This window comes from Gymnoscopelus braueri (assembly GCF_963280865.1).
Source record: "Gymnoscopelus braueri genome assembly, chromosome: 18".
NCBI classification, from domain to species: Eukaryota; Metazoa; Chordata; class Actinopteri; order Myctophiformes; family Myctophidae; genus Gymnoscopelus; species Gymnoscopelus braueri.
This window is the reverse complement of record NC_137618.1, coordinates 19304689-19332602: the sequence shown is the minus strand read 5'-3', so window position 1 is coordinate 19332602 and position 27914 is coordinate 19304689. Positions and strand designations below refer to the sequence as shown.

The 27914-nt window shown below is 41.4% G+C and overlaps 1 protein-coding gene across 1 annotated transcript; it reads left to right on the top strand.

The window, feature by feature from the left end:
* The first annotated feature begins 327 nt into the window (after positions 1-327).
* mrasa (muscle RAS oncogene homolog a) lies at positions 328-27914 on the top strand. The gene is made up of 6 exons (XM_080456561.1): positions 328-528; positions 13401-13678; positions 16496-16649; positions 19164-19263; positions 22427-22506; positions 23396-27914. The coding sequence occupies exons 2-6, from the start codon at positions 13486-13488 to the stop codon at positions 23493-23495; spliced, it is 627 nt and encodes a 208-aa protein (XP_080312687.1). The 5' UTR covers positions 328-528; positions 13401-13485; the 3' UTR covers positions 23496-27914.

Below are 27914 nucleotides of genomic sequence, written 5' to 3'. Positions count from 1 at the left end.
AAACATTTTCAAGTCAAATATCCCCAAATTAAAATTGTCTGCACTCTGCAGACCCACTCGATCTGAAAACATTTTCTACCAGGGACCCCCATACAATATTTGTGTTGTTAAAATATATATATATATATTTTTAAATCCACGTTTTTCACATTTTCTTCAATATTTTTTTGAAAATAGCAGATCTAAGTTGTTTCTTTTGGACTTGTTTTCCTAGACCCGGTTGCTTATTTCTCACGCACAATCTGGCAACACCGATATAAAGATTTGCTACACAACGTATTGTTTCGCGGATGTGCGACCAGCACACACTCCCGACTGTAGTGGGCTGGAGAACACACACACACATACACACACACGCACACGCACACACGCACGCACGCGCGCGCGCGCACACACACACACACACACACACACACACACACACACACACACTCCCGACTGTAGTGGGCTGGAGAACACAAACACACACAGAGATGTGGAATAATATGGAATAACGTGAAGCAATTCCTTTTTACACACGATATATCGGTAAGTGGCTCTTTTTTCTCGTTTTCTTTTTTTTGCTGAGAGAGAAAGGATCGTGAATATGGACAGCTATGGCCATTAAAATCCCGTATATATATAGGCTACAGTACAGCGCCTCATAAAATCATCAACTTATCACCAGCATACACTGTATTATGTGAAGGCTTTAGATTACATTCACCTGATGATTCATTTCCACGGCAAAAAAAAAAAAGGCGCAGTTCAAGGCATTTTAGTTTGATTCAAGATAGAATATGGACGCCTAATATTCCATTTGCGGAAATTGCTTATTGCTGCAAAAACTTCTGAGAAAAGATGAAGCAACCGAAATCCGTTATTCAGGGGCGGTTCTATCTTTTTTTCCCCCCATACTGTCGCACACATAGAAACACGGGCCTTGCCTTTCCTTTATAATATATATATATATGGCCAAAGACATTTTCCAGAGGGCTGTGCAGAAACCTCACGCGTCTTCCTTAACCACTTAAACCCCAAATGGGTAACTGACTGTGGAGTCCCCCGGGGCTCAATACTAGTGTCTTTTCTCTTTTCTGTTATTGAGGGGAAAGCTTTTGCTGAAAACAGCAGATCGACAAGCTCACAATCGGCTTGTCCATCGGCTATTTTCCGCGAAAGCTTTCCGCACAATACCGATGCTGGGGTTTAAGTGGTTAACCTGGTATGTTATTATGGTGTTATTCGCCAATCGCAATGATCGACAGTAATCTATTTCTGTGGTTTTGTACGAATTTGACTCGCTGCTGTGCAAAAAATAAACAAATCGTGTGTGTGTGTGTGTGTGTGTGTGTGTGTGTGTGTGTGTGTGTGTGTATATTTGTATGTATGTATGTATGTATGTATGTATGTATGTATGTATGTATGTATGTATGTATGTATGTATGTATGTATGTATGTATGTATGTGCTGTATGCACTGTATGTATGTATTAATGATGTATGTATGTGCTGTATGTATGTATGTATGTATGTATGTATGTATGTATGTATGTATGTGCTGTATGTGCTGTATGCACTGTATGTATGTATTAATGATGTATGTATGTGCTGTATGTATGTATGTATGTATGTATGTATGTATGTATGTATGTATGTATGTATGTATGTATGTATGTATGTATGTATGTATGTATGTATGTATGTTACTGTTGAGGAAAATCTGTGGAGATTCTTCATGTATCAGATCATAGGATGAGATCATTCAGAAGCACCAGGCAGTCTACACACACACACACACACACACACACACACACACACACACACACACACACACACACACACACACACACACACACACACACACACACACACACACACACACACACACACACACACACACACACACACACACACACACAGAGGCATATTCATCACTATTAATAGCATAGTGAAATCACCAGATAATTTGGCTATTAGGGGGCATGAGGAGTCACAGACCCCTCTTAGCCTCTCATCGCAGCTTCATGAAAATGTCAGACCTTGTCAAACCCCGCTGACTGAGGATGATGAAGTTTCAGAAGACGATGACGCTGTTCTGACTTGTGAAACATCGACTGAATTAATAATTGCGTTATTAGGGATTTTGGTCACTTGAGCCTACCGTAGCACAATTGCACTGCTGCCTGAAACTGCCTGAAACCTCGTAAACCTATGTGCTTTGCAGAGAGGAATTCCCCTTAGAATGACTGGTAGATGTTTGGTTTCCACACAGGGAAAGGTGGAGCTTGGTTGAAAATCTCATCACTTCTTTAACTATTCATACCAGTCGGTAATGGATACCTCCCTTTACAGAGTATTACATGAAGGAGCTCTGAAAGAATGTCTGTGAAATGGCATAGCTCCTTTAAGTATGGGGTTATGAATACAAGCCGGCATTGGTCATTGGGCTACATATTTTAATAGCTGGAGTGAAGTGATGGGAAATGGGCCACTATACAAGTCAGAGATTCAAGCTTTGAGCTTCCAGTCCACACCTAAACATTTTGTCCTGCTATCAAGTGAATTTCTGTGGACCACTGCTACAGTAGATCTCCTCCTCTTGAGTATACTGCCGCATTTGATCAGATTAGGACTACAATGGAAACAAGTCCCCAGGACTTTTTGGGTTATGCTTTTAGCCTTAATGTCTTACTGTACCACGTGCTGTTTACATTTCTGACTGATAATGTATTCAATCAATCAATCAATCAATCAATCAATCAAAAAGATTAAAGATTTGAAGTAGCATTTAATCCTGAATTAACTTCATTTACAATGTCAGTTCGCCAATACCCTAAAACCCTTTTTACTGGTAGGATTCCATTGATTGTCTGTAGTATAGATGAAACATTTACATTTTTGATTTTCAAAATGGACCCATGATGAAAAATGTAATTTAAAGTAGCCTATCTCCTGCCAAATGGGAGCTCACCAGCAAAAGATCTGATTCAATGTGAGGAACCCACATAGTTTGAGTAAGCAGGTTGTGGGGTTTCACTGAATTGTCTGTACCAGTGGTTCTCAAAGTAGGGTCCAGGGACCCTCAGGTTTCCTTAAGGGGGTTCTATTTGGTTCCACACTCTCAGAGTTATGGAGGTCTTTGAAATTAAGAAGTTTGAGAACCACTGGTCAGTGGGCTGTTGCCTGTATTTCAGTGGCATTGTGTGCTATACTGGGAAGTGAATGTTATATAATGGTCTACTGAGACCACAAAGTCTGCATCACATCTTGTGCTACAGTATTCTGCCCGATATCTTGACACACAATAAAATCCTTAAAACTGAGGATTTGACTTTGCAATATTCTGAAGAAAACTAAATGGCATTCTCATTATATAATTGCATGTTTATTTTTTTAAAATATATTTTTGGGGTCTTTTCTGCCTTATTTATAGTGGAAAGTGGAGATGGACAGGAAACAGGGATTGAGAGATGGGGAGAGACATGTAGTAAAGATCGCCAGGAACGTGACTCGAACCCGCAATGCACTGTCAGGCTACTTTAGAGCCTAGGTGCCCGGAACGTCACGGTCCGGGCCAGGACCGTGGATGTTTTTTTAAAATAACTATTTTATTTCATAGTTAGAAGAAGTATTCATATAGAAACAAAGCACTTTAAGGACGACTTCACCCATTTTTAACCTATTTTCGTATAATTGGCCCATCACTAATGCTCTATGGTACAGTACCATTTTTGTTAGCCTCGTTCCCAGCCGTTACTCATTTCCGAGGAGAAAAGCCTGGTCACAACCTAAAGCAGAGAGTGATTATAGGTGCAGGACTTCCGTCATACATATTCCCCCTGGAAACTATCTTTTTAGAACAATCGCCAACACTCGTTTCATTCACAGAGAATGTAAACAGATTTGTAAAGCCTCCACGTCATTTCCTTGGGCGGTACTTCCGCCAAGTTCCGGTACTTCCGTTTAGACACTGAACCAGCTAGGTCTTGCCCAGCGTGCATTTTTATCTACTCGGTCGGTCTGTGTCTCAGAGGAGGGCTGTGGACAGTTCAGAAACCCTTCTACCAGTGACATCATTGATGGGGAATCCAAACTAATAGAAACAGCAGGCCTGAAAAGTTAGCATGCTATAATAGAAACCATTGTTCTCGCATAAAAAAAACCCCCAAAACATCTTGTTTGAAATGACCAAACCTGCATACCGATGACCGCGTGTGTGTGAGTGTGCGTGTGCGTGTGCGTGTGTGTGTGTGTGTGCGTGTGCGTGCGTGCGCGGGCGAGAATTAAACTAGGTGTAAGCCAATCTCTCACATTTGACAATTCAATCAATGTCTACTTTGTATGAAGAAGATATCAAGGACATGCGTGTGAGAGACAGCTCATTTTCCCTGGACAGCCACGTTATTCTTTAGATTAAAAAACAACAGCAGCATGTGGGAAGTGGCTAAATTATTGCATGCTGTGAAGTCAGGTGACATCTTTATCAGGACCGGGCCGATCAGAGAAGTTATGATGTGATATACTGGAAAGCCACCAGTCATGATGAAAACGTCATAGTTTATACACAATGTATCACACACATTTTCATGATTTCTTAAAAATCACTTTCAACTTGGCATCCCTACTTTAAGGCAGTACATTTTTGCCTCTTTCTTAGGTAATATTTGACAATTTGGCCACTTTTATAGTAGTTTGTTGATTGCTTTTGACACAGTAATAGTCTTATTTTTTGCCTCTGTACAGGCAAATCGCAGATTTGCTGTTTTGATAGTATTTTCACTATTAGTAAGCAGGGCTTAAGTGGTTAAATTACACTGTGGATTTTAAATTCAATTCATGAACTCGGGGTTCATAAATGATATTCTCCAAACCATATCGGGTCAGGACAAGGTCGGCTCTCAATTCAGGTCAAAAACCATCAAAATAACAGTTATGAGCTTTTGCTTTAACTGCTGCACTGAGATAAGGAACAGTTTGAACTCATTGAACTCATTGTACTAGCACATAGTTGCTAGTACAGCACAGCCTAGGGTGTGCTCCATGTTCCCCTGTTACATGAGCGAAATAACTGCTCTGTTCCCATGTGAACAGGGAAGACCCCTTATCCTTCCCTGTGATCAGCCGGTATTCAACAGCAGATTTAAACTGGAACTTTGTGGGTCCACAGTAGAGCCAGACCGCTGTCATTATAGGCACATTTTTTTCAAAAGTTTTCGATCATTTTGTTTTCATACACAAAATATTGGTCAAAACATCAGTAATCGGTTGTCTAGGTAGGACTATCCAAAATCGGGCCTGGCATCGGACTCCGAATTCTGGCATCGGTTAGGCTCTAGTCCACGGCTAACAAATTAGGCTACAGAAACTATAACTTAGATGGAAATCTTGGGTGGGTTATTTGACAACATAGTCCAGCTGATGAATCAACTCTCTTGGCAACTAGATGTACAAAGACATGAAGAATGAGTAAGCTGTAGCTGGTCCTGTTTGGCTTTCATGAGGAAACCCCATATCCTTTCCCACGACAGCCACAGAGTCGATAAGGCTACAGGACCACAAGCACGATGACTGATCAGCTGGCTGGCTGGAGGATGTTGGATGGTTACATGCAATCTTTTTCTGCATCCATGCTTAAAGGACGACTTCACCCATTTTCAACGTATCTTCATATAATTGGTTCTCGCTAATAATGCTCAGGATAAAATTGTACCATTTTATTTTTGTCTACTCACTCTATCTCAGAGGAGGGCTGTGGACACTTTGGAAACCCGCCTACCAGTGACATCACCGTGGTTGTTTTTTCAAACAAGATTTCAAATTTTGGATTTTTATTATCGCGAGAACAATGGCTTCCATTATATGCTAACTGTCCAGGAATAGAAATCCTGCAGTTTAAATGAGCTTGGATTCCCCATTGATGATGTCACTGGTAGGCGGGTTTCTGAACTGTCCCCAGACCTCCTCTGGGACACAGACCGAGTAGACAAAAATGATACCATATTATAATGAGCATTAGTGAGGACCATTTATGTGAAGATAAATAAAGAAAATTGGTGAAGTCCTTTCATCTAAAAATGAATTTACCAACTGGAGAACTTTGCTGTTGCTGGTTTCTGTCGAGTTTGGTTGTCACTTTAAGATGTCTTCTCCACCAAGACGAGGTTAAGAATAAAAGACTAAGGGCGCGCTCCCACCAAGAGTTGGCTGGCCGCTGTTAAACGCAGGTTGTGCGCGGCCACAGTTTTTTGCAGCCAGCGGATTCTAAAAAACGGGAGTGTCGCGCCTGTCACTCACTTTCAGGACCCACTGCCTAACCTCGCATCACCAGTCTTTCCACCTCGGAGGAAAGCCTGGTGTCTGTTACTAAAGACCCATATGATCCGGTCTAGGCCACGCCTACTGAAAAAGAAAAAAGAAAAAAGAATCCTGTTTCCGGATTGTCGCGATCCGGTTTTGCGGTGCCGCTTTGTTTTGGTTCCCCAATCCCTATTTAAATGGAATAGAATTTCCCCGTGGGATAATACGGATAATACAGACGCTAAATAGTCTCCGGAAAGTACAATCACATTTATATTTAAAAAATAAGCTAAACTACGCCGCATCAAGGATTTTATAGGACGGACCTATTTTGGGGTGAGACGTGTTTCCGGTTTGTCGCGATCCGGTCGCTGATGACGCGGATGACGTAGAGCTCCCGACCGGATCATATACCCGAAAAGGAATGGTGCCCAGGCTACCCACTGCCTGCTGCCTTGAGCACCATGTTGCTTCCTGAGTCTTGAGACAGTCCGCCTTCCACTCACCCGATTGGACAGAGGGAGAAAATCGGCTCCTGCCTCCAGCACTTTTATGCTTAGTCGCGGAGAGCAGATAAACGCAAGGTCTGCGCGACTGGCGGAAAAATCTGCTCTTGCGTGAATCAACGCATTTGCATTGACAATGCATTGGCAGATTCTGCAAACAGCGGCCAGCCAACTCTTGGTGGGAGCGCGCCCTAAGGGCGCGCTCCCACCAAGAGTTGGCTGGCCGCTGTTAAACGCAGGTTGTGCGCGGCCACAGTTTTTTGCAGCCAGCGGATTCTAAAAAACGGGAGTGTCGCGCCTGTCACTCACTTCGTAGCCCGCACTGCCTGCTGCCTTGAGCACCATGTTGCTTCCTGAGTCTTGAGACGGTCCGCCTTCCACTCACCCGATTGGACAGAGGGAGAAAATCAGCGCCTGCCTCCAGCAGTTTTATGCTTAGTCGCGGAGAGCAGATAAACGCAAGGTCTGCGCGACTAGCGGAAAAATCTGCTCTTGCGTGAATCAACGCATTTGCATTGACAATGCATTGGCAGATTCTGCAAACAGCAGCCAGCCAACTCTTGGTGGGAGCGCGCCCTAATGGGTCATATAGCATTCTAACTAAACCACCGATTACCAATGTTTTGACCCATATTTGATGAACAAGAAAACAAGTAAAATATGCACATGAACTGCACTATTTTATTTAACGACTTAAGCCCTGTTAAAGAAAATAATCAAAAATAGCCAAACCACGATCTTGAAGATTTCCTATTGTTGGAAAACTTTTGAAACTTAAAAAAATAGGGGTGCCAGTTTGAAAGTGTTAAAAAAATTGGGACACATCTGCATAATTACCAATAGGCTACCGATGTCGACGTCAAATGATGGCCGATATAATTGCCATTGCAAATTACTGGTGTGAAAAGCAGGACTGATGAGAGAATCTCAGTTCACGGTGCTGTTCAAGAGTAGTTTTTTTCATCTACTGACAGGCTGGCTTTATGAGTGATTGACTGAATGACTGCGATCAACTGGCTGGCTCTGAGCGACTGGGTGTCTGGCTGATAGCTTGAAGTAATAGAAAGGTTGGTTGGCCGGTCGCAACTAGCTGCATCATGTGCAGCAGTTTCCCAAACAGTGGGTTGGGACCCATGTTTGGGTCGCGGACCACTTTTTATGGGTCGCAAGTTAAAGGTAGGGTAAGTGATTTTCTTTGGTTAACATAAGTGTTAAATAGCTCTATATTCTGATAGTACTCATTGCTAGAGTGTTTGTTCAGTAACAGGAGTCGCTAAGTCTTTACAGCTGTTGAAAATGCATTTTCAGGTCGGGACACCAATTTTATCCAATCAGGATGGAGAACTCAGTAAGGATACAGATTAAACAAGTGAAATTGGAAGTGATGACACAAAGAAATGAGCAGACAAAATTGGAGCTGGAGCACTATAAAAATGAAGCTGATAAATGGGTAGGCTACTCTCTCCTGATTGGCTGACATTTTGTCACCTACCTGAAAATGTATTTTCTGTTTATTAAAGAGCTGGAGAGACGCAGAGACCCCTGTTACTGAACAAACACTATAGCAATGATTACTATCACAATATAGTGCTTTAACCTTTTAACAAAAAAACGTTTGTTTTAACTCAAAGAAGATCACTTACCCTACCTTTTAATGTCCCCTTTGTTTAAAATATGTATATACTGTATTATTTCAAAAGATTAAACAACGTTTAAACCAAAACAATCACAACTTTTCATCAATTAAAAACAATTAGAACATCTTTCAAAAGTATTTCATAAATAAAATCAAACAATCAAAATGTGTCCATAAATAAATAAAAACAAAACGTTTGAGAATTAGTGTAAATAGCAGATCTACAGGCTCACAACACGGCACGAAATGACGCATGGTGAGCTTGTGGATCTGCTGTTTTCACAATTTGGGTCCCGGGCAAACGTCTAATGTCTCTTTTGGATCTTTATTTCAGCTAAAAAGTTTAGGAACCACTGATTTACAGTATGAAAGGAAGTCTGATGGGGGAACTCCAAGAACACTCAAGACGGGCAAGGACAGTTATATATTGGATATTTATGTTTCAAAATTATGTTAACCACATTAACCTTGGTAACCTTGGCAAATTTTCAAAACACTTTTCTAGGGTCAGGGTTTAGCGAAAATGTTTGTCGTACAAAGAAGTGTACAGGGCTTAGTGTGTTAAAGGTTTCATGACGTTCAGTTTTACCACACATTAAAAGTCTTTGTCATGGTCCTTCAAACGTGTATAGAAAGTTTTAACAAAAAATTCCACTCCATTGATCCATGGCAGGTGTTTTTCTCTCACATTTCTAAAGCCTTTTCAACTGCAATGAAAAAAGAAATCTTTGCCTGCGGGTGTCGCTGGTGAGGGATTTTGCCTGTCAATCATCGCCTCTGCTCCGCCCCCCCCCCCAAAGGAAAGGATAGGGGAGGGGAGGGGCGAGGAGGAGAGTGGGCGGGATTAATCGGCTGTGACCTCACTGCCGAAGGGCCAAGCTCAGATTACTTTTCAGCCTAATTATTCAGAAAATCCCAGACCACAGAAAATCCACTGAATGTTCAAAGTTCAGATTTTTTGGGTGTAATTGAGGTCATAAAACCCCCCAAAAAACATAATAAATCACACCCAGTGTGAAGTGGGCGGTGTGGTCACAGTGGTCATCACAGTGATGGAAGTTCACTTAAAGAAAAGTAATATTGTGGACCAACCATTGTACACCCCTAACTTAAAAAAAACAACATAAATGTGTTTTTTTTAAGTGCATAGTCCTATTTATAGGGCTATGCACATGTGTCATGTTTCACTAGCCAATCACAGTCCTGAATAGACTGTGATTGGCCAATCACGGTGCAGGGTTAGGGGGGTACAATGGTGGCCAATCACAGCGCAGGGTTGGGGGGGTGCAATCGAATGTCGATGTCCAAACCTCACATATAGGGGCGGTTTCACCGCCCAAAAATAAAAAAAAAGTGAAAATGAATGTCATAGAACCTTTAAGAAAATGTACCCCCAGTGTGTGTTTTCTTTTAAAACATTTGTTTTTAACAAACACTGGTTGGTTGGTTGGTTGGTTGGTTGGTTGGTGGTTGGTGGTTGATTGACTGGCGCTGACTGACTGGTCGGTTGACTAGCTGGTTGGCTGTAGAAAGGAAGGAAGCATCTTCCTTCCCTCCATTGTGCAGGGCAGGAAGGGGCGGACTGTAGCCATCTGACAGCTGTTTCCTGATGGATGAAGGAGGGATGTGGGAGTGGTGCTGCTGGGCCTAGTTTGACAGTCTTTTCATCTCTCTCTAGTTGTGTCCACTTGCTGCTGCTGTTGTTGTTGTTGTTGTTGTTGTTGTCAAACTTTGCCTGTGTGTGTTTAATGAATAGAATGGGATGGTCAAGGTTTTCATATTTTGATATCACCCCTCACATTCTTCTTGTCAAATAGGTCTAGGTGAAAGCGCTTGCCGCTTTTTAAGTCTTTTACTGATAAATGAGTTTGGCCAAAGGAGAAATATTAAAACGATCGATTCAATAATAATAATGTCTCCTCTAATCAAACAAATGGCTAGCTTTTTTTAAAGTCTGGGTCTGTGCTTTGTGCGACACAGCATCATGTTCTGTTTAACCCTATTGTGTTATCTTTCATATTGCAATCCAATCATATCCATAACGTAAACTACTCCGGAGCGCAGAGCATATTAAAATCTTATTAATCAGTATGGGGAAAAAAATATCTATGATCATCCCTTCAATCTGGGATATACGATCCTTACACCAGTTGGCACGAGCCTGCTCTAGAAGGCCTTGACCATATAGGATGGAAGACAGTCAATGAAGTTTGTTAATGATGATTATTGTGTTTATAACACACAATAATAGCAATTGACATGAACAAATTCAAATAATTTAATTTAATTAATAATGGTTGCAGTCCTAATGCACCTGACCATGGCCGCATCAAGTAAATTATGATAAAATGATAAGAAAACAACCGTTATTAGGATAGATTACTTCCCATAGCCTGGAGGGACTATTACTCTGCGATTGGCTAGTTTGTTGTTAGACCAACTGGCTAACCAAAGGTCTAAGTTGATCACTCAACCAGTCATTCACATTTATAGGGTTAGCTCCACTGTTGTGGTCCAGCCAAAAACCTGAACTATTGCTTTAAATGTTGACATGTATGTGTCAAATTTCTTGCATCCCAGCTGAAAACCCTAAGACTGTGAGTGTCATTTCTTAAAAGACTGTGAATGTGAATACACAATTTCTTAAATCCTAAACAGCTAAATTGAGGGAGATGAGAGGAACAGAGTAGGTTAATATCAATTAGTTTGATAGAATGATAGATATGATATGATAAGGTACAAGGTATGTTTCGCTTTGATACTTTATGCCAACAATAAAGGACTCTCCCTCACCCCTTTGGTATTGTAGGTTATAGGTGTAGGAGTGCAACAGTTAGTTGAACAAACATTGCATTGCATTTTAATGCAAAAATAAGATTTTGGGGCAAAAGCAACATTTTTCTTTTTCTTTACGCAAGCTTGTTGCTCTGTTATTTTCACTAAAGCGGTTAATCAGACTATTCGATTAAGTCAATTGCAAAAAAGATTTTAGATTTTTTTTCACGTTGACTCAGAATGTAAAATATAAAACAAATTATATGAAAAATGTGCTTTTTGTTATTTAATATTAACCAAAAAAATAATATTAATAATCACTAAGAAAATAACCGATAGTTACAGCCCTGATTGTTGGCCATAAAGAGCTTAATCTCTCCCATCATGTCTGCCGATTGCCTCATCATCACCATGCTTGTGTCTGTGTTCGCTTCAAGCCTTTGTCCTCACTTGCCCCCTCTCTTTCACCCTTCTCTCCTTCTGCGAACCTCTCTGTGGTGAGAACGACAACCCTTTGCCATACTAGCAGCACGGTATCCCGTGAAAATGGGCGAGGATCCACAACACAAAGAACAAAAGCCCTTAGTCATGCTCCCTAGGAGATGTGATGACCATGTTGTATTTCTCAAGCTTTCCCACAACACAAGGACTTTCCCCTTCAGTCGTAGGTGTAGATTATGGTGCAAACGGAGACACTAAGATGGATTTTTATCAGGAAGCCTGCATTTCAGTTTGCAGCATGACAAACAAAGCCCTGACTCCAGTCGGTTTTCTACATCTACAGTAACCACTCATACCGTACCAATGTAGACACTTTTATTTTTGTTTTTAAAAAGCCATAATTACAAACTAGTGTAACCCATTTGTCTGAACCGTCATATTTCTCCACTGATTCTGTGGTTGTGGTGGGCTAAACGAGGAGACAGGGAGGAGTCCATGGCCTGGTTTCCTCTATGGGGACAAAACGGGGCTATAGCCAGGGCATATTCATTAGCCTGGGTTCAAATACTGGGACTAATTGAACTAGGCTGGGCTTAGCCTATTCATGTGGTTTCCAATAGGGCTGCAACTATTGATCTACAAGCTCACACCGCCTTGCGTTGCACGGCGTTGTGAGCTTGTAGATTGGCTATTTTCAAATCGTTTGCCTCTTTCTTACATTATTTGACAATTTGGCCAATGTTTGACCAGTTTGTATGCTATAGTTTGTTGATTACTTTTGATGCAGGTATCAACAAATCTTAAAAGTCCTTAAATTGTCACTTTGTTGTCATCTGGGGACCCCCCCAAAATCATGTGGGGACTCTCCTGGGGGTCCCGACCCACAGGTTGAGAACCACTGACTTAATCGATAGAAATACTTAATTAATCAAGACTATCGGTTGGCCTGGTTCGTTCCTGCACTGGAAACCAGGCTAATGAATAAGACCTGATAAAGAGTTGTTTCCTACAGGGACTAACGAGGCTAGCCAGGGCTAATTCATTAGCCTGCTTTCCACTACAGACAATTAGTGTAATTAACCCTAGCGTCCCTATTCTGGGGTGAATGGTTGCCTAAAATAGCCGATCTACAAGCTCACAACGCGTCACAATGCAGTACTCGAGTAAATGTACTAATAGTTATGGTCCACCACTGACTTATTGGATAGTAAGATAAGTAGTATACAATAGTGGATACTATTCCAATAGTTCCAATAGTAATAAAAAATGCTCTTTAAAGAAGTTTTCTTACAAAGAAAGTAGACAGACATTATGTACATTAAAGAAATTCTACTTGAAATCTTAATAGACATAATGTGTATACTGTAAGGTTCTGTGTCTGAAGGATGGTGTGTGGTGATGTGTTGTTTTGTGTGGTGTGGTGTGTGGTGTGATATACATTATCCAAGAGGCTTATGAGCCCTCTCGCTCTCACTCTCTCTTTTCTGTTTCTCTCTCTCTCTCTCTCTCTCTCTCTCTCTCTCTCTCTCTCTGGGTCTCTCTCTCTACTTTGATCCAAAAACCATGCTGTGGTTCAGGGTGTCCATAGTGATGAATAAGCAGCGGCAGCAGCAACAACAACAACCATAACACCTCTCTCTCTTTCTGTTTTTCTCTCCCTCTCTATCTGTCGCTCCCCCATCCTTCCTACCCCTGCTTGTCTTCCCCCCTTCCCTACTCTTCTCTCGCCCTCTCGCCGTCTACTCCCCCCTCTGCTCTCTCTAGTCTTCCCTACAGGTGCGTCTCTCTAGCCACCTACTAGCCTGCCCACCCACCTTTTACCACGGTTTGTGGCGGTAGGTAGGTAGCCATGGCAACCAGCGCAGTGCCTAGCGACAACCTGCCAACGTACAAGCTGGTGGTGGTGGGAGACGGTGGCGTGGGGAAGAGCGCGCTCACCATCCAGTTCTTTCAGAAGATCTTTGTGCCAGACTACGACCCCACCATAGAGGACTCCTACCTGAAACACACAGAGATAGACGGACAGTGGGCCATACTGGACGGTAGGTAGAGGTGTGTGTGTGTGTGTGTGTGTGTGTGTGTGTGTGTGTGTGTGTGTGTGTGTGTGTGTGTGTGTGTGTGTGTGTGTGTGTGTGTGTGTGTGTGTGTGTGTGTGTGTGTGTGTGTGTGTGTGTGTGTGTGTGTGTGTGTGTGTGTGTGTGTGTGTGTGTGTGTGTGTGTGTGTGTGTGTGTGTGTGTGCTACAAACCATGCAGAGATCCCCTCCCTAAATCGACAAGGTAGTCAAGACCAGGGATTCTCAACCTATGGGGTGGGTCCCTAAGGGATTTTGGGGGGTCCCCAGATGATTTGCTGAGCAACATTGTTTCACTCAAACCATAAGTGTATACAGGGGTATCTGCATTTCTGCGTCAAAAGTAATCAAAAAACTATACTATAATACATTTTCAAACATTGACCAAATTGTGAAATATTACCTGAGAAAGAGGCAACAATTGTGAAAATAGCCGATCTAAAGCTTGCATCTGTGGAACTGAGTCAAACTAAATGTATTGCCTCAACTCCTACTATTCCAAGTGATTGTCAGGGTAGCTATAACCATTATTTTATACTTTGACTATTCAAAAATAGCAGATATACAAGCTCATAGCACGGCGTAGTGCCGCGCTACGAGCTTGTATATCTGCTATATATTTTTTTTTAATCTTGAACATTTGTGCAAATCACACCCAAAATGATATGTATTTGGCCGCCGACCCCCATCTCAAAACATTTTGTTCCAGGAACCCCCAGAAGCAAAGATTTGAGTTAAAAATGTTGTTTCCAAAAATATATATACTCAAAGATTTGCACATATTTTCACAATAAAATAAGAAATAGTAAATCTTCTATTTTTGAATAGCCAAAAGTATAAAATAATGGTTATAGCAAAAAATCCAAAATGACCCAATGCGTTCCCGGAGTGAATGGGTTAACAATAACATCAGGAAGTTACAGGCAACCTCTAAGCTGACCTCTGACAATATGATGGAGCTACTGTATGCTGACGATTGTGCCCTGGTAGCTCCACACATCAGAGGCCTTACAAAACATTCTCTCAGCAGCTGTAACTACTAACTACACACCGTACATTGGGACTGACCATCAACACAGAGAAAACAGAAGCAATCTGTCAGTTGATTGCCGACTGCCGACCTTCCTCCACACCATGCAACAGCGTTCACAACAGAGGGGCAAACGTTGCTCACTGTTCCTACCTCCAAATATCTGGGAAGTCATAATATTTGACGCCTGCACAATGGATGATGAGATCCAAAACCGCCTTAAACAAGCCTCAACATAATGTGGTCGTCTATAAGGTTTTTCAAAACAGCAACCTCAATCCATACCAAAGCGCTGGTTTACAGAGCAGTATGCTTCCTGCTGAAACAAGGACAATCAGCGCACACAACACCGTGCAGCAAAGCGTGCAAAGAGCATGCTCGCAAAGCCCCCCTGCTCCCCTCGGTGCTGCTTTTACATGCCCAGTCTGCAACTTCAACTGTCGGTCCAGGATCGGCCACCAAAAGACTCACAAATAGAAGATGGTCATCATCGGTCATGATGGACACACAACCAGCAAGCAAGCAAGCTAAAGTGTGTTTGTACAGATATATAATATAATGTACATGTATTTATACTGTATACTGTATGTGTGTAGGTGGGTTGTGTGTGTGTTCGTTCAGTCAGAAACACTCCTGAGATAAGACTATGCCATTTTAGATGGTACGGGTGAATGCATGCCTGTGGGGTGTTCTGTATATGTGAAAGAGATCGATGAAGATTGTGTGCATTCATCATCTGTACTGCCTGGGTGCTAGAATTGGACGTGATGCATCTAGGGTAAAGGTTAGGTTAAAGAGAGATGGGGAGATGAATGCAATCAATGGAATGTTGACACCTATGCCGGCAATGGTCAGAGACGGTGCAAGTAGCATACCATCTGGGTGTTAGAACTGGGATTGTAGAAACTGGAATGTTCTCTCTTGTGTGTGAGCTCTCAACTTTGCAGTTATAGGATTGATTGATTGACTGACTGAATATTTTATTAGTCAGAAATGTAAACAGCATGTGGTACAGTCAGACATTAAGGCTAAAAGGATAACACAAAAAAGTCCTGGGGACTTGTTTCCATTGTGGTCCTATGTATTCAATTAATCAACATAGCATAAAAAAAATACACAATAATATGTGTCATCAACAAATACAAAACACTAGGCCTACAGTACAAAGGAGAAAAAGGAAAAACGGCAGCAGTGAATTTACCTCACCTTATGGTCTCCTGAGTCCTGAGAGATGTTTTTTTCAGGGCAATTTTTAAAGAGACCAGTGATTCACATCTTTTAATGGATAGTGTCAGGGAATTCCCTATTCTAGGAAGAGTTAGAATAGGGAAGAGAGAATAGAGACAAAAGTAACACATGCAGAACAGGTCAAATAATAGAAGGCACAGACAAATCAAATATACAAAGTCCAATATACTCAAGGGGCACGATTAAAACATTTGCAATGAAGAGTTGGCACTACAGAAGGCAGAAATGCTTCTCGTGCAGGTGGACAACATATCCAGCATGTAAAAATAGCAGCAGGTAGGCTGTATGAAATCACAGTTTCATGTGCTTGGTTAAGTGGCAATACAACACAGTGACGGGGCTCAGCGCTTGTTCAGCATTTATTATCAAACTGGTCAGACAGAGTACTATGACTCAGAGTGTCAGTTAACTCGACTAGAAGTGTAAAAATTGACAAATAATTGGGATTTTACTGTGTACCATACATTTATGTCTACACGTTTGTTGGTCCCTCCCTCCTGCTCCACAGTGCTGGACACGGCCGGTCAGGAGGAGTTCAGTGCCATGAGGGAACAGTACATGAGGACAGGTGACGGTTTCCTCATCGTCTTCTCGGTGACGGACAAGGCCAGCTTTGAGCATGTCGATCGATTCCACCAACTCATACTACGGGTCAAAGACAGGTAGGACAGTTAATTCCTACAGTTCCGTCAGATATCTGGGGTATGTTGGGGTGGTGGTGGGAGCAAAACAAAGCACATACAACATCAGTGGCAGCACTGACAGCAAGAGGAAGTGCGAAGAATCAGGTAAGCTTAAGTAGAGCGCCAATTTGGTCACCTGCTTGACACGTCACATACAGTACTGTACATCGCCCATACAGTATATTGCTGCATAATATGCATTATGCATCCATATAAACCTCTCGAATCTGCCTGGCTCGCAGGCTACGCATCATTCAAGTGAACTAATCGATTGAATTGATTTTAATAAAATAATCAATTTTAAAATATACAGTATATAGCCAATCTGCTTTGTACAAGCTCACAACGTGTCTTGATGCGATGCGTTATGAACTTGTAGATCAGCTTTTTTTTTTTTTTTTGCGCTACACCGTGACGCATGACGTAAGAATAAACTATGGATTAACTGGTTAATCGATTTTAACGATTATTTAGAACATCTATAAAAAATAATCCTGTTGATCTGTTTATATTAAAAAAAAAAATATATATATATATATTTATTTTTTAAACAAGTTTCTCGGTTATTTGATTAATTCAAAAAGTTATCCATTGAATTATTGCTACGATAGTCCTAGGCTAGAACTAACAAAAAAAATTCTGCCAGTGCATCAGTCCAATACCATTTGTGTCTTTCTCTGCTGAGATAGATAGTAAAACAAAGAGAGAGATGTTGCAAGAGCAGTGATTCTCAACCCTTTTAATTTCAAGGACCCCCAGTTTGACCCCCTATGCATTAGGCCATGGACCCCCGTACAGTTTCTTATTCTGGTCGCGGAATTCACATTTCATTTTCATTTGCTGAATGACCGGGAGGGTTTACCTGGCAGGTTCCATTTGTACACTCTCAGAGTAATAGACCTTTTACGGGTCATTTAGTTGAGGCCCCTTAAGGACCCCTGGGGGGTCCCGGACCCCACGTGCTGTAGATGAAGCACGATGAAGGTCACTGGAGGGATTTGATCCTAGTCGGGAATGGGATGTAGCCCTGGAAAATGGACCCGTACTGTACATTATGGTTCAGACAAAAACAGAAGTAGACACCTTAAACTCATTCAGTGCCATGCTTATTTATGGCATTTTGGCTCTGAGTGCCACAACCAAAATTCATTGTAAAAAAAAAGTGCTTAGGAGCCGAGATACAGCCTTTTTTAGTAAGTAGTTAAACAAAGAGTGAATGGAGCAGCAAATCTTCAAATCATCATATCTTGGGTTCTGAACAAAAAATTGGCCTGTGGCACCCAGGGCTATTTAGACGTCGGACGTCTTAGACGTCCTGTGGCACTGAATGAGTTAATTAACACCTTAATTTCATGGCAAATTTTACTAGCCATAAAGTTTGAGAACCACTGCCCTAGGGGTGACACGGCATGTATCCACTTTGAGAAACCCTACAGTAGGTCATTAAAGTAAGAGTACTGCAAATCTTCATGAGAAAACTAAAACCGTGTGACCCATTTTAAAGCTCATCACGTAACACAGTCTCATGCCTAGCCTGGCATGGCCAGACTAATATCACTGCTTAGATATTAGTCTGGAATCTCTGTGTGGAACCTGCATATCCGAGGGGCAAATAAATAAAATGCCTGTGGTGATAAACCCGCCCTCATATTTGGATACTGGGCCCTGATTGGTCCCTCACAACTTCGGAGGGAGAGAAATCCAATCTCTATTGAGAGGGGCCAGACCTAATCTGCCAAGGGCAATTATATTTTGCAATGGCAGATTCGTCTGGAACCAGGCTATCTCATGCCGGCGTTGAAACTATTTCCACAACTTGACGCGCAAGGATTTTTTTTTAAAAGACTACATTTAAGAATGTAAAGCGAGGCAGAGCGCAACAGAGCAGCAGTGCATTGATCATATATGGGTTGCTTGAAGAGGGTTCCAAATGGACCCTTACAGGTCTGTAACTCTGAGAGTGTACAAATGGAACCAGTCCATTTGGTTCCATTTGTGTTCCACTATCAGAGTTATGGGGGTCCTTGAAATTAAAAGGTTCGAGAACCACTGGTGTAGACCAGGAGGGCGAGTTTTGCCAGGAGGGGGCGTAACATGTGTGGAGAAACACGCTCCTTCCCAGGTCCGCTCCCCGCTGACCAGTTGCCCCAACGTCGCTAGTGAAGCGACAGAGATCACCCTGCCCTCCCGGCTTCCCACCCACGAACACAGACTATTGTGTTCGTTGGAGTGCCCAGCTAAGCTGGAGGCACTGTGGAGGAATTAACCCATTCAATCCGCGAACGCATCTGTGTCATTTTAGATTTCTTTGGCTATTCAAAAATATCAGATCTACAAGCTCATAGCGGGGCACCAAGAGCTAGAAACTTTACCCCTGTGCCACACAGATGCCTGATGAGAAAGAAATGTTATGCAGAAATGTCATTAACCCATGGTAGACAAAGAATACATTTCAGCCAATAAGAATGGATGTGTGTGTGCTCTTCCTTTCAGAGAGGCGTTCCCTATGGTGCTTGTGGCCAACAAAGTGGACTTGGTCCACCTGAGAAAAATCACCAGTGAGCAGGGCCAGGAGATGGCTGCCAAACACAGTGTAAGTAGTTGTAAGTAGACGTTCAAAATATAATTTGAACCTAGCTTTAGTCCGGAGAGGGAAACAAGACCCTTCATTACCGGCAAAAGAAATCCGACGCCATTCATGCCAAAGCGTCCACGTGAAATAAACTCTGCTCATAGAGGAGATAAGTCTCAGTTCCTGGAGGGCGAACGCTCGCTACTCCGACCACGGAACTACTAGCGACTTTAATAATAAGATCGGTTGCATAATAATGCATTGTATAATAATGCATTGTAGCTCAATGCAAAGTTTGCAAACTCTGTGCGCGAGAAGAAAAAAGGAAAAGATCTCTTGATGATCCCTGGAAGATATAGTCTCTTCCGGGTCATCCAGGGGTCACAAGTGACATTGTTGGTACAAATACTCGAAGTGCGCATGCTCAAAGGGAATATTCAGTGCTCTTTTATAGATGTTGTTTGGGTGAGAAAAATACTTGACATTGGCATTATTGATCAAACATTTATATTTCTGACGAAGTTTGGATGTGTGAACTGCAACTTTAAATCATTTGAGAAATTATAAAGATAACTACTGCACTGTAGGGTGCTTAGGGCATGGGCACAAGGTTATCTATATTTAGACTATTTTGGTGTATCATATCTTTTGTATTTGATGTTAATTAAAACAGTAAACACTGCTGCCTGCAGCAAGCAGCAGTGCAATGCGTACACAGCCATGTCATTTTGCTTCAACTAATGATCAATATAATAAATAGAATACCAACGGTTGCTTCAGTGGTTTTACAGACCTTTTTCGCCTTAAAGAAAAGCAGGACTGCAGGAGTAAGTGCTTATGATATTGATACGTTAAAGATAAGGCATATTATACACTTAGTTTTGTTTCAGAGAAAACATGACAGCTGACAGCTGGTGTTTAAATGAGACGAGCCACACACGCGCACATGTGCGCACACAGTCCCACGCTTTGTGCCTGCATTTTGAGCACACATGCAGCTGTAGCAATATTTATACCATGGACAATAAATGTATTGCGAGGCCTACCTCTGTATTGCATTTTGTGTCCCCGCTTGCGGCCAACCAGAGAGCTCTACCTCCTCTCAGCAGCCCTCTACAACTTTTTACCCTACGTGAGTCGCGACAGTGTACCCACCGGCCATTCAACAGCAGATTTTCGGCACCTGCACTTTCCAACACTTAACCGCCGCCGACGTCGGTTTGGTGGGGAGCCACCTTTAGTATACAGTATTTTCCACACAGCGCACGTTGCAGCAAAAACAGGTCCAGTTCTGTACTCAATCTGATAGATTCCTGTTTTTCTTACTTTATCCTCAATTACTGTGTTGTCCTGATCTCATGCTGGGCGTGACGTTTAACACATTGACTGCCAGAATTATTTCAGATTTTTTGCAGATACATGCCAGGGTTTTTACATTGAAAAAAAAAAAAGTACTCAGGAGCTGAGATACAGAATTTTTAAGTTTTAAGTTAACAAGGAAGTGGATAGGAGTCTAGATCTTCGAAAAATCATATCTCCTTGGTCTTTGGGTAAAAAAAAAAAATTTCCCCCCTTTTTTTTTTTTTTTTTTAAACGAGTTAACTCGATCTTGGCAATCAAGTGATGGATTTAAAAAACGAGTAAAAACGAGTTAACTCGTTCTTGGCAATCAATTGTGTGCAACACCCATCAACAAGGATGTTGATGTAAATGCCATGTATTGGACAATGATGGTGGGGGGGGGTCTATGCCTCTGCTTTTAATATCCCCTCTATTATCAGTAGTCACTCGTTGTAGTTTTTTTAATCACTGGTCAGACTGAATTAAATACATGCATTTCCTTTTGGGAAATGTAGGGATTGTCTGATATGTTTAAAATGTATGTTTGATAATTTCATTAAAAAATATATGTTAACCACATTTACCATGGTGTCCCTATTTTGGGCAACTGTTCAAAAACGTTTTTTTTAAATAGCTGATCTACAAGCTCACAATGCGCATTGTGAGCTTGTAGATAGGCTCTTTTTGCTATTTGCCATATGATGAAGGACATCGTATGACACAGTACACTTAAGTGGTGAACTGTAGTGAGATTCTGTGAAGTGCTTTGTTATGAGTTGTTTTCACGTTTGATTGATTGATTGATTGAATATTTCATTAGGCAAAAAAATTAAAACAGCACTGTTACATTTAAAATACTTTGTCTTAAAGGTCCGTTCATAAAAGTCCTTGCGGTCTTGTTTCCAATGAGGTCCTTGATATTCAATTCATAAATGATTATGACGTTATGATTTAAAATGGTTTATCTTAAAGGGCAAGACTTTGGAAGAGGTTTGGGTTGTGTAGTTACCTTGCCATGATGTAACTCCAAAGGTGGACAAGAAATCAAAAATAATTGCTCCAGTGATTAGAAATTGATCATTTAAAAAGATTTATTAGAAAGAAAACCCGGAATGGATCCGTGGATCCGGATCTTCAAATAGTAAAATCAACAGGAAGTAAATATTTGTATTTAAACAAAAAACAGTACTGGGTTTGGTGATGTTCTATATTGTCTGAATCAACTTTGTTTGTGTTCATTTACATGCTAATAGAGTGACTTTGAGAGCTGTTTCAGCGTACCATGTAAGTCAATGAGGAGCATATTTTTTATTATCAATTTCTAATCAATGGAGCAATTATTTTGTATTTCTTTTCCACCTTTTGAGTTACATCATGGCAAGGTAACTACACAACCCAAACCTCTACCAAAGCGGTCTTGCCCTTTAAGACACAATACTGATGATAATCTTTCCCTTCACGTGATGCTTTTCTTTCCTTCTTACAAAACGGCAACACATTCATTGCATACATTAGTTTTATTCTACCACGCAGGTCAGTTATGAACATATTCTTATATTTAGCAATATCCTGACAATGGCCTTTTGAACAGAACAGGGTTTGGGGATGGACGCATTATTATCCATATAGAACATGATGACAGAGAAAACTGCACAAGGCAACACAGGGAGAGAACACAAAAACAGGAACTAATAATAAGCAACAATCACACAATAACCGGACAATATTCAGCGGCCGAGTCAGACAGTCTCAACCAAACAATAGCCAAGTATTGTCTCTCTCTGCCTGTCAATAACTCTTTGTCTTTCCCATAACACATGGATGCATATTTTTGTCTCTCCAGATAACATATATTGAAACTAGTGCCAAGGACCCTCCCATGAACGTTGACAAAGCCTTTCACGAGCTGGTCCGCGTTATAAGGTAAGTCAACCTTTATAATTAATTATATTGTTAATTGTTTTGATATGTTTTTAGCACAACTTTTAAACTGTGATCCGATTGTTTTCCTGTCGTGTTCTTTGGCTTTAAATAATGCAGTGTCTTTTCTAAATGGACCGATCATTCCTTTCATGAAATTAGCTCAAAATTCACAATGCACAGTAAAATCCTTGATGTTAATTTAACTCTGAAGAGTGTGAAACAGTTTTTACAGTCTTTGGAGTGAGAGCAGAGCTCACTTTACTTTTCCATTGTGGCATCTTTGAGAAACAGATTTGAATGCATCAGATTCACTAGGAGTCTAAAGTGAAAGTGCTAAAAATAATGGCTACTTCTCTTACAGGGTGAGTGCAGGGAATTTTCTATTTTTTCAAAGCGAAAGGGAGAGGGAGTGAGAGGATGAGGAGAGAAAAATCCCAGAGTTATTTCCTGTCTGAACAGACGTGTAATTTCTGAAGAATTTGGTTTATGTTGATGTTCACTGTGTGGTCATATCCTGTCTGAAGTCCCACTACTGCCACTGCAAGGGGGGAATAACAAAACATGGAGTGGTTGTGTGCCATGGGGTTCACAAAACTGAGACACTCTTGATATTATACAACAGCTGAGCTGTGGTGTTTTGTTTTCTTTTGGCATTCTAATGTAGCAAAAGATTATTCAGAATAGTTTAGGCTTTAGGGTGATTTCTCATAACCTACTGTCTGAGTCTGGAAATGACTCTGCTAGCTACAATGTGTGAGACTGAGGAGAGTAGATTAGTGGATCCACATTGCCCCCTTGTGGCCATATTAATGAAACCATGTCCCTTTCTTTCTTTCTGTCTTTCTTTCTTTCTTTTTCTCTCTCTCCCGGCATCCATCCATCACCACAGACAACAGGTGCCAGAGCGAAGCCTAAAGAAGAAGAAGAAGATGAAGTGGCGAGGGGAACGCTCCACTGGGTCTCACAGGTTCCACTGTGTTATATTGTGACTTTCCTGTTCTTCTGTGTCCCTCAATGACATAAACCCACAGACACGCACGCACGCACACACACGCACACACACACACACACACACACACACACACACACACACACACACACACACACACACACACACACACACACACACACACACACACACACACACACACACACACACACACACACACACACACACACACACACACACGTCAGGGAACACTGCACCCCCCCTGCAGGCAACAACAACTACTGGAGCACAAATGGAAGGGAGGGACAGATGGACAGACGGATGGATGGATGGATGCACTGAAGGATGGATGGAAGGAAGAACGGAAGGAGAGCGAAATCTGTTTCCTACCTTGGAACGATCGCCATGTTTTCCTTTCCTGAATGGGGTGGAGCCCTCACCCCCATCCCCACTACAGGGAACTGCAGTGTTGCCGAGTTGGAAGTGTTTCTGTTTCTCTATCAAGTCTTTCGTCTCAGAAGCAGATTGGTGAGGAGGCGAGGAGCTGCACAAGACCACAGACTGGGTTACCGGAGCAAAGAGATCACGAACGCGCTGTTCTGTCGGAGACAGTCTTTGAGGAGAAGAGAGGGAATGGGGAGGGGGCCATGCAGGAGGAGGTTGGCGGAGGTGCAGTATTTTCAGGGATGTGTCCGTTCCACTGTCCCTGCTGTTCCTCCTTACCTTTCTATCATTTTGGGTGTGGAGAAGGGGGAAAAAAGAAAAGAAAAGCACCCATGTCAAACTTCTCAGTTGTCTGTTTTTGATCCACTGTGTTGAGATTGCACTTATTCCGCATAGGGGACATTTGAAGTGCAACGATGGATGGATGGACGGACGGAGGTGATGATGTCGTTCCCGGGGACCCATGAAAATGAATGTTTTGCCATTGTCAGTGGGTGACCTGTGAGTTTTGTGAGTGTAAACTGTACATTATGGTTGTGTGGTATTGAAACAAGGCAAGTTATACATGATGGGAAAAGGGCAAATGGTTAAAGGAAAGTTGCTTGATGCTGGCAAAACGGGTGAGAAAGAACAATCATATTGACCAATGTTGTTGATGATTAATTAATGGGGAAATGCCATTCGTCATTGTGTGTGTGTGTGTGTGTGTGTGTGTGTGTGTGTGTGTGTGTGTGTGTGTGTGTGTGTGTGTGTGTGTGTGTGTGTGTGTGTGTGTGTGTGTGTGTGTGTGTGTGTGTGTGTGTGTGTGTGTGTGTGTGTGTGTGTGTGTGTGTGTGTGTGTGCGACTGTGCGCGTGTGTCTTCAGGCCTCTATGTAAATCTAACAGGGCTACCTGGGCTGCGTTGTATTGGACATCTCAGCATCTTGTCTGTTTACACACAATTGTAGGATTGGATCTTTCCCTCCATATGTGATACAAATCAGAGCCCACTTATTGATGTAGTGCACAAAAATATGAATGATGGAGAGAGCAGCTTGCCTGTCCTTTCATTGAGAATTTAGCAGTAATCCGTACTACTTCTGCACTGTATGAAAAGGGCCCTGATATATTTTATTTCCAATGTTGTCTAAGCAGATAATCCCTTTTGTATGTAACAGGTAAATATTCAATGTGACTTTTGTTCTATACAGATTGTATCTGTATCAATGTAGGTCGGATGAAAGCTGTTCCAAGAAAGATTTAATTTAAGTTACATTCTTACACAACAAACTAATGAGGGCTACATGAATCAGACTGGAGAAGCTGTTGATTTGCACTGGTCACTCGCCAAATGTGATGTCCATTCATAGCAGGGCTGTATGAAAGAAGTCTGTTTTCTGTTGATGGTAAAATACTTAAAAGTGCTGTTCACAATAGCGTTGTTAGCCCATGATTAAGGATAACTCTGGGCTAACCCAAGCATTGTGAGGCAATGCTATCGCAAGGCTAACTTAGCCCCACTTTCACACTGCACCAGTCCATGACTATGTCCTGAAATGTTATGTTAATCCTCTATAAATCAGGAATATCCCTGCTATACAGCTGGGCTTTCTACCCCTGGGCTAAAGTAGGACTTATGCCACTTTGGAACGTGCCATTCTGTATATTCTGGTAGCCCAGGCTATCAGAAAATACTGTATGTATTCAATGTAAGTTAGTTTTTTAAGGGGACCACAAACTAAGCAACAAGACATTCAGTATGTATGTAGTCAGACAGGCGAATGGCAAGGTTAATGTAATAATAGCCTATGGAACAATGTAATAACCTATGAAACCTATGAAATGGCTTGTACTGTTAACACACTAAAAGATTTTGGGGATTTTGTCTGGAGGCATATTGTCACTTGAAGGAAGGAAGCTTTTGCACTTTTAATAGAATTTCTGACTTTCATATTGGCATGTTATTTTCTTTACCAATCTGCAAATGAAAGGGATGGCATTGAGAAAGTATTCTGAATGTAAAAAAAGAAAAAAAGAAAAGAAAGATGTAATAGCTAAATACGCAAGTAGAGTTGTAGCCCTATCTGCCTGTGCGTGCCTGTTGCAGTTGGGTTGGAGGGTAGGGGGGCTGTGGGTTTAAGGGAAGCATAAAGTACAAAAAGCCTATGTGAAGTTGTAAATTTATATTTGAATTGCAACGATTGAAATTCAACGTGGAAAAATGCTATGTGGAAGAAAATACATTTGAAGAATTGTAAAGAAAACCTGCAGCTCCTTTCTGGAAAGTGGATAATTGATTTTCAACAGAGGAATAGACACAGTACGGATCTAATTATATGTTGTTAAAGGGACTTTTAAACGATCAGAAGTTTAAATGAGACAGAATCAAACAAAGTGCCGCTTGTTTGGCTGCGAACCAACTGACTCTGGGGATATGGGGGGGGGGAATGTGATTAAGAAAATGTTATATCACATCATGTATGTTTGATACTTTTTTGTATTATTGATATGATTCTTGCAAAGTGTTTTTTAAACGACTGAATAATTTATTACTGTCCATGTTACCTCAGTGTGTCCCAGACCTGGTAAAAAACACAACATCTCTGTTTTGAGCTGCTCCTGGTATGTTGGAGTCAAGTCTGAGTTGTAATTATTTGCGAGCTTGTGTTGCAGTGACAATATCAGATCTACAAGCTCAAAACATGCGAGTTAGGATCTGATATTTTTGGTAAGCAACGCCGTCGAGCGACTAAGTATAAGTCAGGCTTTGCAGCAGTCAACAGTGGTTCTTAAATTATCGATCGGGACTCAAAATGGGGTTGCAAGCCTTCAGTCCCCACATGCCAAGTGAGTTATACTAAGCTTTAATGAGCCTGGGGAGTTCGTTGAAGAAACCAAATCACTCAGTTTGGGTCCCTTTTGTTAAAGGTTTTAAGAATCTATGATTCAGTCCCCAGGATGAACTCAAAAGTGAAAACCACATCTATAAACTTACCTGGGTTAAATCAATGTCCTTACACAGTAAGAAGATTATCAGTGTGAATGTAACTTAGAGTTAAACTCTGAGGATTTTGCTGTGTATCACAAACAGGCAGATGACCCTTATGAGGCTTATAATGGCTGTTGTATATTTTGGGGTAAGAAAGTATTATGCATCAATTTGCCACTGTCTATGATATAGCCTGCCTACTTAGAGAGCTAGTTCAGTTATCTTGACTAAAGTATAAATTGGTATTTTGAAATTGTCTCCGTTAAGATTGTTCATCTAAGCTGGCGCAATGACTAACTTGTGTTTCCCTGCTTTTCATTGCACTTCTGGCATACCAAAGCAGATGCTATATTGAATCATCTAGTATCAATAATTTGAACCAAGTTGCCAGTGTGCTTGGCAAGTTGAACCCTAGCATCTATTCTGGGGTTAACATGTAACATGCAGATCTACAAGCTCAAAACATGTCACAAAGCGACTTGTTGTGAGATCTAGAGCGACTATTTTCTGGCAAAACTATTTGTGTAGACTCTAGAGTGAAAACAGGAGGGTATGGAGCCCTTGGGAATCCAGTCAACTAAGTATAGGATTTAAGCATTTTAATTGAGTGTATGTCAATTCCCCCCCTTAAAATAAAATGAGAGGTGTCCAAGTAAAAAAACGCAGTCAGGTTGAAACCATCTGTCATATCTCCAAAAGATTATTCTCAGGCATATCAAAAGGCTCTTTTTAGGTAGTCACATGGACATTATAAATTATATAACTTATCATTATATAAGCCAGATCACTTCTTAAGCCTGTACAGGATAGATTGATAGATAGATACATCAGCTCACAAGGACTGTGTAAACTTTATGATTGGACTTAAAAAGCAAAGCTAAAGCGATTTTCATGGCAGTGGTGAAATGTTTTTGTCCAGGTCTGTTGTGTTCTAACTGGCTGTGTCAGACTGAAGAGCTAGACGAGGCGCAAACAACTAAATTATGGCCTTTCTATCTAGCCTCAGGGGTCGATTATATTTCAATAAAGAAATACAAGTATTGTGA

What these genes read in the sequence shown, in the direction of transcription:
- mrasa (XM_080456561.1), top strand. Translation starts at nt 13,486, where the DNA reads ATGGCAACCAGCGCAGTGCCTAGCGACAACCTGCCAACGTACAAGCTG. An exon ending in AGATGGCTGCCAAACACAGT is followed by an intron (nt 19,264 to 22,426) that starts GTAAGTAGTTGT and finishes TTGTCTCTCCAG; the next exon opens with ATAACATATATTGAAACTAG. An exon ending in GAGCTGGTCCGCGTTATAAG is followed by an intron (nt 22,507 to 23,395) that starts GTAAGTCAACCT and finishes CCATCACCACAG; the next exon opens with ACAACAGGTGCCAGAGCGAA.